We start from the raw sequence: 13,263 nt of genomic DNA on the forward strand, positions 1-13,263 counted from the left end.
CCCCCATCCCCCTCTGTTCGTACTCTAGCCGCGCGACAAAGAATGCTGAAGTCCAAACCCCCACTCACCATTTTTCAAACCTCTATTTCGCCTAAGACCCTCTACCCCCACCCCCTCCAATCACCTTTTGGGTGAGTATAGGGCGAACCAATCAAATCTTGGGCGAGTATAGAGCGAGCCAATCAAATCTTGGGCGAGTATAGAGCGCGCCAATCAGAACGCGCCATTTCGGCTGACTGACCCGGCTAGGCCACGCCCATGGCGCCAGAGGGAGACGTGGAGGGGGTTTGTTGTGACGCTCCATGGCTGCCCATATATTACTGTCGATCAAGAGGTTTTTTGAAAATATGCCAAATTGCATATAGCGTTTATTCAGGATGTTCAATAAAGGACGCACTTTCGCAAATCGATCTTCTTTGTTAAGTTTATTATTGTTTGAAAGATGCAAATATCATTTTATCGCGGGAAATGCGTTGCGTGACATTGTTTGCCTGAGGATTGAAAGACTTAAGGGGGGAGCCTCATGTAAATGGCCTGTTTTTCAGGAATTTTTTTTGAAAAATGTAATGCGTAGATTAATTTGCAATTTAAGGCACAATTTATTTACGTTATAATATTGAAAGAAAATATTTTTTTAAGACTAATCGTTAAGAATAAAACGGTGCAATGGCGGCTTGAAAACAGCGTCTTGAAAATGCGCCGTGCAGCATACAGGTCACAAAAATGATCTGAAACAAAAAATACAAAATGGGTTCTTTAATTTATGCAAAAACGCTCAGCATGACGGTCCCCTTTTATTAAAATTTGCAAATTTACAAAAATGGCGAAGTTTTGAAAAAAAAAAGGATTTTCTTTTATAAACAATTGTTAATAACAATGTTTTAAATAAAAAAAATAAAAATCGGAGCTCGTCATGCTGAGGTCAAATATCTATAGAATTTCTATACCAAATTTCATAAAGATCGAATGATTAGTTTTTGAGCTATGTTGCACGGCGTGCGAAATTTTGCGTTTCGAGAAAAACGCGTTTAAAGTTTGAGTAATAGAAAAATCGTGAAAAAATTCGTAATTCGTTCTAACTTACCGCAGTTTTTTGCTAATCTGCGATTCCAGGGCCATAGAGTAGACCCTCCTCTTCTTCAAACTGTTCTAATTGAGCCGTTTTTTGCTGTTGTCGAAAAGTACGAGCCTCTTTGGTGGCATCAAGAGAGCGGCGCTCCTGCTGTTCAATACGGCGTTTGTCGTCATTATCGGCGAATCCTTTGCTCTGCTGTCCAATTACGATATTGAGATGTTGCATTGTTTGAAGGACGAACGAAAATCCTTCGTTAAACATGCCGGCAGCCAAAAAAGCAGCTATCTTAATGATTTTTTTACCACAATTGAGATGTTTAGGAGCTAAACGCCAGACGATAGCGTTGAAGCTCTCATTAGCATTTTGTGTATGCCCACCTAAACATCTCTCCAACAAATCATCCCGTGACAGATCTTCATAAATGATGACATCTGCTTTACATTAGTAGAAACTCTAACACAGCCAGGTCAAACTTTATTACAAAGAAACTGAAAGGCCGATTGTCCGACGAGCGCTCGACTATTTGAGTGCTTCGCCCAATTCGACTGTTTACTTTCTTTTGAAAATAAAGTACAAGAACCTCTCGGATCACTTTCTAACTTTTTTTCTCGTATTTTTGAGGAAATTTCCTATCAATTTAAGCAAAAAAAAAATGGCTAAAAAATTTCATTTTACATGAGGCTCCCCCCTTAAGTTCGGTTCCAAAGGACCAAATTAATACGATTTCACAGCAGGCAGTTGAAGATAAAAGCAAAATTCCAAAGAACCGCTTCAGTTTGACAGCATCGAACAAATCGTCCTGAACATTATTCTGCTTTGCATAAATGTTATTAAAATCTGCGATCTGTTGCACAATCTCATCATCGATGAAAAGTTTGAATAATTGGTCCGGCGTTTTATCTTCTAAAGAAAAAGAATAAAGTAAGAAAACGATCAATAGTAGTCACTTAATTTTTTATTTCCAAAAATTTTTGCAAATACGCATCAATGAGAATTTAATATGAGAAAAAATATTAAATAATAGCCTTTATTAAAAATTTATAGTTTTTAATATTTTGGAATGTTTACAACAATATAAAATGCTCGAAATAAAATTTTACTCAAATTAAATTTTTTCGGAGTACTGGCTAATCGGGATCTGGTCAGGACGAGAGTAATGTCGTGAAAAAGACGCTCCGATGAAGAATACCATGTCTTTTGTATAATTTTAAAATACTGCTTCCTCGTCGGAGCTCGGATACAATTGGCTCTTTTTGCCTATCGGGCTCTCCACGATTATGCCTTTCAGTGATACCTTGCGGGAACCGAAGCTCGGCGGTGCTCGGTCGCATTCGGAGCTTCTCGATCCGTCTTTGATTCGAGCTGCTATCACCTGCGAATTTTGTTTGAAGATTAAAAATAATATCGGGCGCACCGTGTCCTCATTACAGCATAAAATGCCATGGCATCTGGCGTACGGCCGGGGACGCCTTTTCAGAGTGCATCGTTACAATCTTTCCTCGTGCAAGTGTATCATATGAGAAAGGAACTATTTTTTAAATTTCTATATATCTCAGAAACAAAGAATCATATTTGTTATGTTTTTGTGACGCTGATGTCCCCTTGTATGGAAGTCTCGCCAAGGCGGCATGTAATAACGACTCTCTTTGTTGTAATAATTTAAAATTTATTGTTGAGTCGAATTAAGATTTGTTTGAAGCGAGCGGTAGGCGATGTTCGTAATTCGATAATTAATGCATTTGATTAGATGCATGCACAGGTAATTCGCACTTGGTACGACGTTGAATAATTTCTCGCAATCGTTCGAATGGATGCGAGCAGCAACGACAAATCTCGTCGGAAACTCAGGTAATTCTCGCGCACTGAATGCCCTCGCGGTACGCGTATACCGGTAACGTTACGTGACAAAAAATACAACGTTGATACGCGACAATTCAGTTTTGTTTGCACTTAACATTCGGGATAAAATGCGTTAAGAATGAGTATCAATAGATGATCCGTATTGATCGGGCAGCGAATTAAACTTTCGCACGCGGAACGTATGCGTGATAGTCAACTTTTCGAGTGTTGCGCAAGGGGGATTGCGTGCCATCTGAGATAGATAGCGTGATTAGAACAGGAGCGAGATATACTCATGTTTTGAACAAAATGTTTAGCCGCAGGCGTGATTGAACGGGAACGGCTCGGTTTCTATGAGTTGTTTACTTATTATCCCCAAGAATATAATTTTGAAATAATGATGATTTCGGAACAATATTAAATACTTTTTAAAGCTAATAGTTATAGTAAAAACTAATAGTTGATACTTTGGTGTAGCAATAATTTAAAAAATGTGAATTAAAAAAAAGAAATTAGTTGCTATAACATCTTGAGAACCCTCAAAAAATCATTTTCGGCCTCTTTGATGCTATTTTTTCTCAAAATTGTGAACTTTTGTTAACGATTCGTGTTTAACAGACAAAAATATATCGGAAATGATTGTTCGCAATCATATAGCAATAAAAAGATTAAATTTTGTTCCAGATTATAATCAGAGTATAAAAGTGCATCGAAACCCTGGCCGAAAAATTTCTATACCAAAGTACGCCAGTACTTCTATGATCATGGCGTGGAATCGCGTTGTTAAACATAGAAATAACTACGCCAAGCTACGCGAAAGATGTAAAAAGTACTTAAACCTAGTTAGGCACAGAAAAATTTCGAACATACATTAATAATATAATCGTATCAATAGAACGTATTAAGGCTCTTAATTGCCATTGCCTCTATTTAATATTTGTTTTAATATCTCAAGAGCCCAACTCTGATTATTCGGTGTATGTATATATCTACATATATTAATTGTATATATTTTATATTTTGCAGGACGGACCATTTTTGGCATTTCGTTTAATATTGATAATTCATTATCAGATAGTTAGTTACATGAATATATTTTTCACGTGCAAGAACACATTAGTGATATTGCTGCAATTGTATCGACTTTATGTAGTACAAACTGAAAACAAAAGCAAACGAAACAAAAAATACAGCAAAAGAGATGTATTAAATATCAACACTATTTCCCGAGGTGATATGTATAAAGATGTAAGAATGAGAGCTTTGCGAGATAATAAATATAAGAACCGATGTGATAAGGACATAGAAGCAAATTATAGTGAAACTGAAGACTCGAGAGAAGATATCGATAAATTTGATTTATCCCCAAAAAATATCGAGGGCTCCAAACGGTTAGTATATTTTAACTATTGTTAAGCTACTTTTATGTAAAAAAATTAAGAGATATATAACTGTGTCTCGGCGCTAACACAAACGCAAGTATATGTTATACTATATAGCAGCCGTGTTACTTTACGCAAATCGACGAATTTCGGAGATTATTGGATCTCAATAAAGGTTGAAAATTTATTTATTTTGATCAAGTTCGGATATGTGAAGTTAGCACCCCAATTACAGAATTCAGGAATTCTAATTAGAGTTCCCGTTTTCCTTTTGATGAGACGAAGAGTTCTATATAATTTATAGCAAGAGTTCTACTTAATAACAATGTTTAAATAATTTTAAAAAAATAGAGTGCTAACTTTTTATTAAAAATCGAGATTGAATAGTTTTGACAGGCCCAATAGTTTTATTTTGTAAATATCTAAAGTTTCTGAGGCATAAAAAAATTTTGGTAAATAAAAAATTAAAAATTTTTGAAAAATCAATTTTTAATTACAAGAGTTCTGATTAGAGTTCCGGTTTCTTTTCAACGAAGAGTTCTTTGTATTTTTTAACGCGAGATTCGTTTAATAACAATTTTTAAACAATTTTAAAAAATAGATACTAACTTCTTATCGAAATTCAAGATTGAATAGTTCTGAACAACTTAATTGCTTTATTTTATGAATATCTAGAGTTCCTGACATATAAAACATAATTTTTACACTTAACAAAATTTATTTGAAAACATTTTTTTTAATAGTTCTGTTAGACGTTAATTGTCACTCTATTTATTTCTCAACGATTAAAACTAACAGAGACCCAAAAATTAAAAAAATATGTATTTAAAACGAACCTAATAAATTGGTTGCAAAAGCACGTATCTCCATGTATAGCCATCTAATCGGTTTTTCATCTAATTTCGATAGAACTCGTCGATAACTGCCCATAACTCTAATCAGAACTAATGAAACTCTTAAAAAATTTTTTGACATCGAACTTTGGAAATTTTTAATGATAGATTTCAAATGTCCTGTATTTTGAAAACCGTCCAATCGCTTTGTTACCTACTACTTTCTGACGGAGATTAAGAACTCTCCAGAATCCCAATCAGAATTACTCACAAGGGAACCTGTTGGTGTCAAATTATGATCTTAATAAAACTTTGTGAACTTGTAGCTTACATAAAGAGATGAATTTAGAAAATATCAGTCACTGCTAAAAAACGGCTTGAAGAAGTAAACTCACTCCTTACATGTACAACGGTTTTCAGCTTTTTTCGTTAAATCTCGAAAACTATTTAAGGTATAAAAAATTAGTTGTATTCATTCGCGTTTTTAGAATATTTATTTATCAAATTTTTTTCAAAATTTTTGAAAAAATAGTTAAATAATTATTCTAAAAAAATATCATTGACGTGAATAAATAGAGATAATTTTATTGTAAAACTTTTGTATAAAACATTTTTTTATATCTCAAATAATTTTCGAGATATAACAGAGAAAGCTGAAAATCATTTCACACATAAGATCTGATTTCATCCTTCAAACTCTATGTTGGTAGCAATTTTCAAAACTTTTTAAAAAAATTATTATTTTTAAAAATATTTATGATAAATAGAAGTAATTTTATTATAAAGCTAACAGCTACTTATAAGTAAATGTCCCAAGAAAATAATAATGCTATCATTTCCACACCATCTATCATGAGACAGATAGCATGGTACGCTTTTTTTATGTGGTTTCACCAGTAGGCCTATTCCACTCTAATTTTTTAATGCACGAATTATTCCAAATGCTGTCATTCTTCTCTTGACTACTTTGGAGTCATTTATAAAAGTGTTTAAAAAGAAATATTATTATTATTATTACATAAAAATATATTCTCGCGTGTAATATTTAAAAAATGCTTATCAAAATATTGTAAAATTACAACATTCTTCTCCTTATTTTCCTCAATATGTCGTTAATTTAATAATGCAGTTAAATAATTTTTAACTAAAGAAAATGTTTTATTTGACTCTAATTTATTTACTTATATATGTTAATATGAACATTACTTATGTTGAAATTAACTACAGAAATCGATTGATTAATATTTTGATACACATGGAAGTAAAAAGTTAATAAAATATTATTTAACTCAAGAAACAGGGTTGCGATTGCTCCTTTGACATCTAACAATAATGAGTACTATATATGTATTTCCTATAATATATAAGCACATTTTTTGTTATAAAGAGTAATGAATATATTTATTATAAATTTTATAACTACTTGTAAATCTTATTATTAATACTAACATGATTTCTTATATGACAGTACAAATTTTTGACGTCATACTTAGAAAATTTTCAATCCTAGTGTTCTAAATGCTCTATATCTTAAAAACCGTTGGTCCAGCTGCTTTGTCATCTGATACTTTCCGATAAGGCCGATCGAGAACTGCCCAGAACTCTAATCAGAACTACTGGAACTTCAAAAAAATTTTTCGATCTCTGACTTCAAAAATTTTCAATAATAAAGTTAAAATACCCTATGTCTTGCAAACTGTTGGTCCAATCGCTTTGAGCCCCAATACTTTTCGACAGCCCTCGTCGAGAACTGTCCAGAACTCTAATCAAAACTACTGGAACTCTTAAAAAATTTTTTGACGTAGAACTTAGAAAAATATTGATTACTTTTCAAATGTCTTGTATTTTTCAACATAGTCCAACTCGTTTTGTGACCTAATACTTTTCCATTAAGAAAATTTTATGTAACATGAAACCTGACCTTAAGGACTTCTTATCTGGGTGAATCAAGGTCACCATCTTTTTTTCCCCTTGAAAATATAAAACTTTTGTCTAAAACATTTTTTGAAAAGTTCTCCTTTTCAATATTTGCGTGTATTGATTAAAATGACCTACTCTGTATATATAAAATAAATATATTGTAAATATACTTATATTTAAACATATACTTAGGATGTAATCATCTAAATTTTACAAATACAACAAAACATTTATCGATTATTTAGAAATTAAGAGAAATTAAGATATTATTAATTTGCAAATCAAAGATTGATTTAATAAATTTATTTTTAAAACAAAATGATCATATAGGGTGCGGCAGAGAAACTTACTTTTTTTAAAGGTTAATAAAAACGAAACTATTGCAGATATCGGTATAATTCTTTTTTCCTCTTACAGATCACCTCATCAAATTTTTTTTCATGCACTTTTGAAAATTATATCTATCAAATGACGGCCGCCGTTGTCTATGCACTGATTGAGTCGATTTCTGAAGTTTTGCGTCACTCTCTGAAGCATGTCCACCGGTATTTCGGCGATGGCGTTCCGAATGTTTGTCTTCAGGTGAGCTAGGGTCTCTGGTCGATCGTTGTAAACAATAGACTTCAAATAACCCCATAGGAAGAAGTCGCATGGAGTCAAATCTGGAGAGCGCGCCGGCCAAGGGAGATCACCTCTGAGAGAGATGAGGCGGTCAGGGAAGTGTTCCCTCAACAATTCCATCGAGGCCCGTGCTGTGTGGGTCGTTCCTCCGTCTTGTTGAAACCACACATCCCCGACGTCCATTTCTTCCAGATGTGGAAGGAAAAATTCTTCGATCATCTTCCTGTATCGAGCTGCATTCACCGTGACAGTGCGCTCGTTTTCCTCAAAAAAATAAGGACCAATGATCCCGACCGACGAAATTGCGCACCAAACGGTAACACGCTCACAATGGAGAGGGATTTGGTGAAGTTCACGTGGATTTTCAGCACTCCAGTAGCGTATGTTCTGTTTGTTGACACAGCCGGAAAGGTGAAAGTGAGCCTCGTCGCTGAAGAACGTTACCGCGTCGTGGTGAAGAGTTTCAAGGAGAGCTTCACATGCAGTTTGGCGGGCCACGAAATCGCGGTCAGTCAACTCGTGCACAACAGTCAGTTTGTACGGATGAAATTGGAGTTCGTTGTGAAGGATTCGTCTCACAGTTCGGTCCGAAAGCCTCAGAGCAGCCGCATGTTTGCGAGCAGAACGGCGGGGGGACTGCAAAAATGACTGTCTCACTCTCTCAACATTTTCCGGAGTCCTGGCCGTTCTTACAGCTCCTAACCTGCGTTTAACGATGCTGCCAGACTCGTGAAATGCGATAATCCACGAAAGAATCGAATTCCGGCCGGGGATTGAACTGCGAGGAGGAATAATGAAGCGCGCTCGAAAGGCACGTTGAGTGGCGACAATGGAGCGGCCATTAACAAAGTATGCCTCGACGGCAAACGCGCTCTCTTGTCCAAAGCATGATCGAGACTGGCTGTGGGGGGAACAAAAATTGAGGACCTATCCTTTCGGACGCACCCCCTCCCAGCTTCCTACCTTCACCCCTTGCCGTTTGGCGCGTTTTTCAAAAAAGTAAGTTTCTCTGCCGCACCCTGTACTTTTATACGCATATATACAATTATACACACAGGGAAAAAACAAGACACTATAAATATTGACATAAAAGACGCCATACAAAATATACGAAAAATAGGTCCTGGTTAATTTGACTGAATTTGTAATATGTTGTAGTTCTGATCATCCTAACCAAAAATCTTCACGAGCAAGAAGTAAAATAATGAACAGTTTTTGAGTTATTGTATCAAATTCTGCAAAATCGCTGTTTTTGCAGAGTTTGATAACTCAAAAATTGTTTATTATTTTATTTCGTGCCCATAGAGACTTTTTATCAGGACGATCAAAACTACAACATATTATATTACAAATTCAGCTAAATTAGCCGGGACACATTTTCCATATTTTGTGCCGGATCTTTTCTAATATTTTTATATAGCACTAAGTCTCAATAAAAAATGATCGTATCAAGATGAACTAAAACTCCAATTAAAACTTGAAAATCCTTATCAATAACTAAGATGCAATATAATTACCTTTTAGCCTTTCAGATATTTCCTTCCAATATGTAATCTTCCAATTAAATGTTTTAATATGATACTTAATGTGCAACTAAACTTTTTAATATAATTAAGATAAATCCGTGTTACAAATCAAACATACCAAGACTCCTTATAAATCAAAGAACTAGAAAGGATACGGGTAGTAGGAGTCAAGCGCAGAAGACGTCGCGCAAATAATACATCTATAAAGTGTGAAACTTCTTTATTCATTAAAAAGCGCTTACATGTTCCGGCTCACTTTTTTTTAAGACCGCTTTGCCCGCGGTTTTTGAGTCATGGTTTTTTCGCGGGACAAAAGGCAGATACAGAGGCAGAGATTGGGGACAGAGATACTGCGGCAAAACCAAACTTTTCCCGTCCCCCCTTCCGAAAAAAGAAGAACCAAGAACATAAAGTCTTAAGAGAAGAGGCAAGAGGATACTAGACTTCCTTGACGAAGATGAGGGGATCCCCAAGCGGGTTCCTCCATTAGTTACCCTCTGGAGAGAAACTGAAGAAGTGTCAGAAGGAAAGAAGATTCAGGAAGCCTCAGGGATGAAGGATTGAGTCTCAGGAGGACCAGAGCTCTGGAAAACTGTGACGACAGCGCAATAGAAAACAGGAAACTGGTCGGGGCTCCCTTGAAAACCAATACTCGAAGAGACCATAATTGTCGGGACAACAATCTATAATACAAGAGGGGGCAGTGTTACACCCGTGCCTTGCCGAAACCCGTGTTATAAAGAAGTGAGTGTGTTACCAAAGTGACTTGCCCTTTGATTGTCTAGCAACAAGATCTTGAGATTCAGATATGAGCCGTTGCCGTGTCCGTCGGACGTGTCTTTATATCTGCTCTAGCATTTTATCGTACGCTGTGCTCTGTGTTCTATGTTCCTTCACTAATAAACGTTTCTTATTCCTTTTTTACTACACACGTGTATTTTATTTCGACGGTTCGGGAATGCGTATACACGTCTGCGAGAGCGACCTCGCTAGCCGATCGCACAGGCGCGAATTGGCCGCACGGATGCAATAATATTTCTCTCTCCGTTATTAATTTTGTTAAAATTACTCTGCATACAAAAGTCGACTCAAATCGCCTTGTATCGCGACTCTGATTAGAGAATCTCTAATTGCGGTGATTACGTTTTCTCTCGTTTTGCACATGCACATAAATTGTATATATTTCAATCCTCTCTTTTTTTTACACTTTATGCACATGTACGAAACAAGAGAGAACGCACTCATCGTAATTAGTGCATTTTTTCCTAAATAAGTAGGACTACTCCCACTTCTCGAATAGTCAGTCTAGAGATATTATTGGCGAATTGGAAGCACTAGTGCGTATTAGTGCACATTAAAGCCGTTATATACTGATTTAATTTGAGTATAAAAGTGAGGAGCATATATTTCGAATTATAAAATACATATTTTACTTAATAGAGTACAATAAAATGTATTGAGTATTTCAGGATTAATCGATTTTTATATTTATGAATAAGTATACTTTTACGTTATTTTGTATACAACGGCTTTAATGTGTACCAGTGATCACTGAATAAATTCAATGAAATTCGTTATACGTCTGTAGATATCCCTAGGCAGGGCGATAGGCGGAGTTGAACTCGTTTTGCGTAGAAAGTCGGACGCTTCGTCACAGGAGGAGGTGAGGTGGAAATCGCTTCGTATGGAAAGTCATATTCCTTTAATCGGTCCACCCCATATCTTTCTCCCTGCTTAGAGTTATCTGACTTTTTGTATAAAGCAGAGAAATAATTACTATTTTAGACTGTTAATAACTTTTTAACAAATAACAAGTGACGGTTAAAACTTGTTGAAAATCATTCAGGATCTTATAACCTTGATATGTCAAGATCAAGATCATTGGAGAAGGTGTCCCCTAATGTAAATAATTTCCCATTTAGGTTTTAATTTTTAATTTTTAATTTGGTGCTACAATTTTTTGCGGAGTAATAATTTTTGACAGAGAATTATACCATTACTTGGGTTGGAATAGGAAGACCATTAGTAAAAGTATTTTTGAAGGAGTTAAAATGTCAAGAAAAATATCAAAACAACTGTCATATGTATTTATTGAGGAATAATAAAGAATATTTTTTGAAAGGGGATTAGGGCTGCTATTGTTTGTGTTGGAATAGAAATAATTTACAGAAAAAGGAAGAAAAAAATTTGTTTTACAAGAGTAAATATCTCAAAATGATTAATTACTTTGAGTTTAAAGAGAAAGACACAAAACGTTTTTTTTCTAAAATCCTTTTATTTTTTTTCTGTTTAAAATGACATCAATAAAATATTTTAATAAGAATTGAGGTATTAATATTAATAATTAAATTTCTTTTTACTTTAAGCGTACTAAACATTACTTTTTCTATTTTTGTTATTACATATAGAAAACTATTTACCTTTTCTTAAACATCATTAAGAGAAGAATTCGAATATTTGTTAAAATTTCAAGTTTTACAATTAAATTTTGCAAAATTAAAAAAAAGAAGGGATTTATCGTCCTTCTTTCAGCAAAACATTAATACTAATTTATAAAGAAATATTAATTACAAATTTTGTTTAATTAAATGGAAAGTTAGCTTCTGCGAAAGTATTATAAAGATATTTCATTGGCACTTTATATTTATTAAATAAATTTTATTCTAGAAAAAACCGCCAAGACACTGGATACTCGACATCCAGCTCTCGTAATTCTAGTAAGCATGACAAGTTTGAAGAAATAAAAAAATTGTCACGTAGAGAGGAAACTAAACGTGACATTTCTAATGAAAGACGTAAAAGAAGAAGGAACAGAATGTCTTTTGAGAAAGGCGAGAGGATAATGATTAAAAATGACGATAATTTCGACAGAAACTTCATTCGAAAGTTCGATATTGAAAATGAGTCCTCCAGTGAAGAACCAGCTGAATGTAAAATTGTCAGAGAAGGCAGTGATTCGAGGTCCAATAGAAACAGGTAAGCTGTTGAAATATTAAAATAAAATCCACAAAGATCTTATTATAACTGCTGGAGAAAGAAAGCTTTTAATAATACCTTGTACGTATATGTGCTAACATTTTTAATATCAATACACAATGGTAGTTTAAAAAAATGTTGGATTTTTCTTTTGAAACTACTTTAAATCCAGAATGCTTTTTTCCAGAACTAATAAAATTAATAAATTCTTTAAAATAAAAAATTAGTTAATAAACTTTAAAAAAGTATATCTTTAATTCAAGTTTTTTATACACTTTGATTAATATTATAACACAAAATAAGAAATCCAGCACATTTAGCACATAAAAAGCACTTAGTTCTAATACAATAGCCATTTCGAGTGGGTCGGCATTTCTTGCCGAGTGGGTACTAGTTCCTCTGAAGTGTAACTTTTTTTTTGTATTTTTACAGTGGGCGTAAGCGTGCGCATCAAAAGTACAGACAAAGCAGAAATTAACAGAATTTGGGTATTATATTATTAATTATTTAGTACAATTCTAGTAATTCTTTTATATATGTATATTCATATATATTTCTTTTATACAGACTAGAATTAATAGCAACGCGGTATTAATTTCAAAAACAAAATTTTATCGTAAAGAGAATGCTAAATACAATTTTTAAAGTCAAATAAGGAAATGTTGTTTTAACGTTGCGGCAGCATTAATAATCCACATAAGAAAATCAACATATTAAGAGTGTGATTTAGTTTTAAGAGCTTCACAAAAGATGACACACACACACACGACACACTAATGTCAGTGTTATCAAAGACATTCCAATCACAGGTATTATTCCTTATGTTTTTAACATAACTCACTCTATGATATTTAGTTTTTTTACTAACAATAGACACAATAAATATCGTGTTTATGCCATTTTAAAATTGGCACTTCCTAAAGAGCATTTTCGATATGCAATACTCTTATTTTTTAATCAGAAGAAAATGGTAGCTGAAGATTATAGAATTCTGATAAAGAAACTTATGGTGATATTGTTCCAATAATTAAGACATATGAATATCGGTTCTATCGATTCAAAAGTGATGATTTCAATATTAACGACAAAAG

The 13,263-nt window shown here is 34.0% G+C and overlaps 1 protein-coding gene across 1 annotated transcript in view; it reads left to right on the plus strand.

The window, feature by feature from the left end:
- The window catches only part of LOC108755570 (transmembrane protein 26), a 33,187-nt gene extending 21,011 nt beyond the window's left edge, over nucleotides 1-12,176 (plus strand). The window contains exons 4-5 of the mRNA XM_018498655.1: nucleotides 3,941-4,305; nucleotides 11,864-12,176. Of these exons, the coding sequence (XP_018354157.1) occupies nucleotides 3,941-4,305; nucleotides 11,864-12,176 (678 nt within the window). The remainder of the gene's footprint in view (nucleotides 1-3,940; nucleotides 4,306-11,863) is intronic.
- Nucleotides 12,177-13,263: the final 1,087 nt, after the last annotated feature.

This window comes from Trachymyrmex septentrionalis, unplaced genomic scaffold (genome assembly GCF_001594115.1).
Source record: "Trachymyrmex septentrionalis isolate Tsep2-gDNA-1 unplaced genomic scaffold, Tsep1.0 scaffold89, whole genome shotgun sequence".
Lineage (NCBI taxonomy): Eukaryota > Metazoa > Arthropoda > Insecta > Hymenoptera > Formicidae > Trachymyrmex > Trachymyrmex septentrionalis.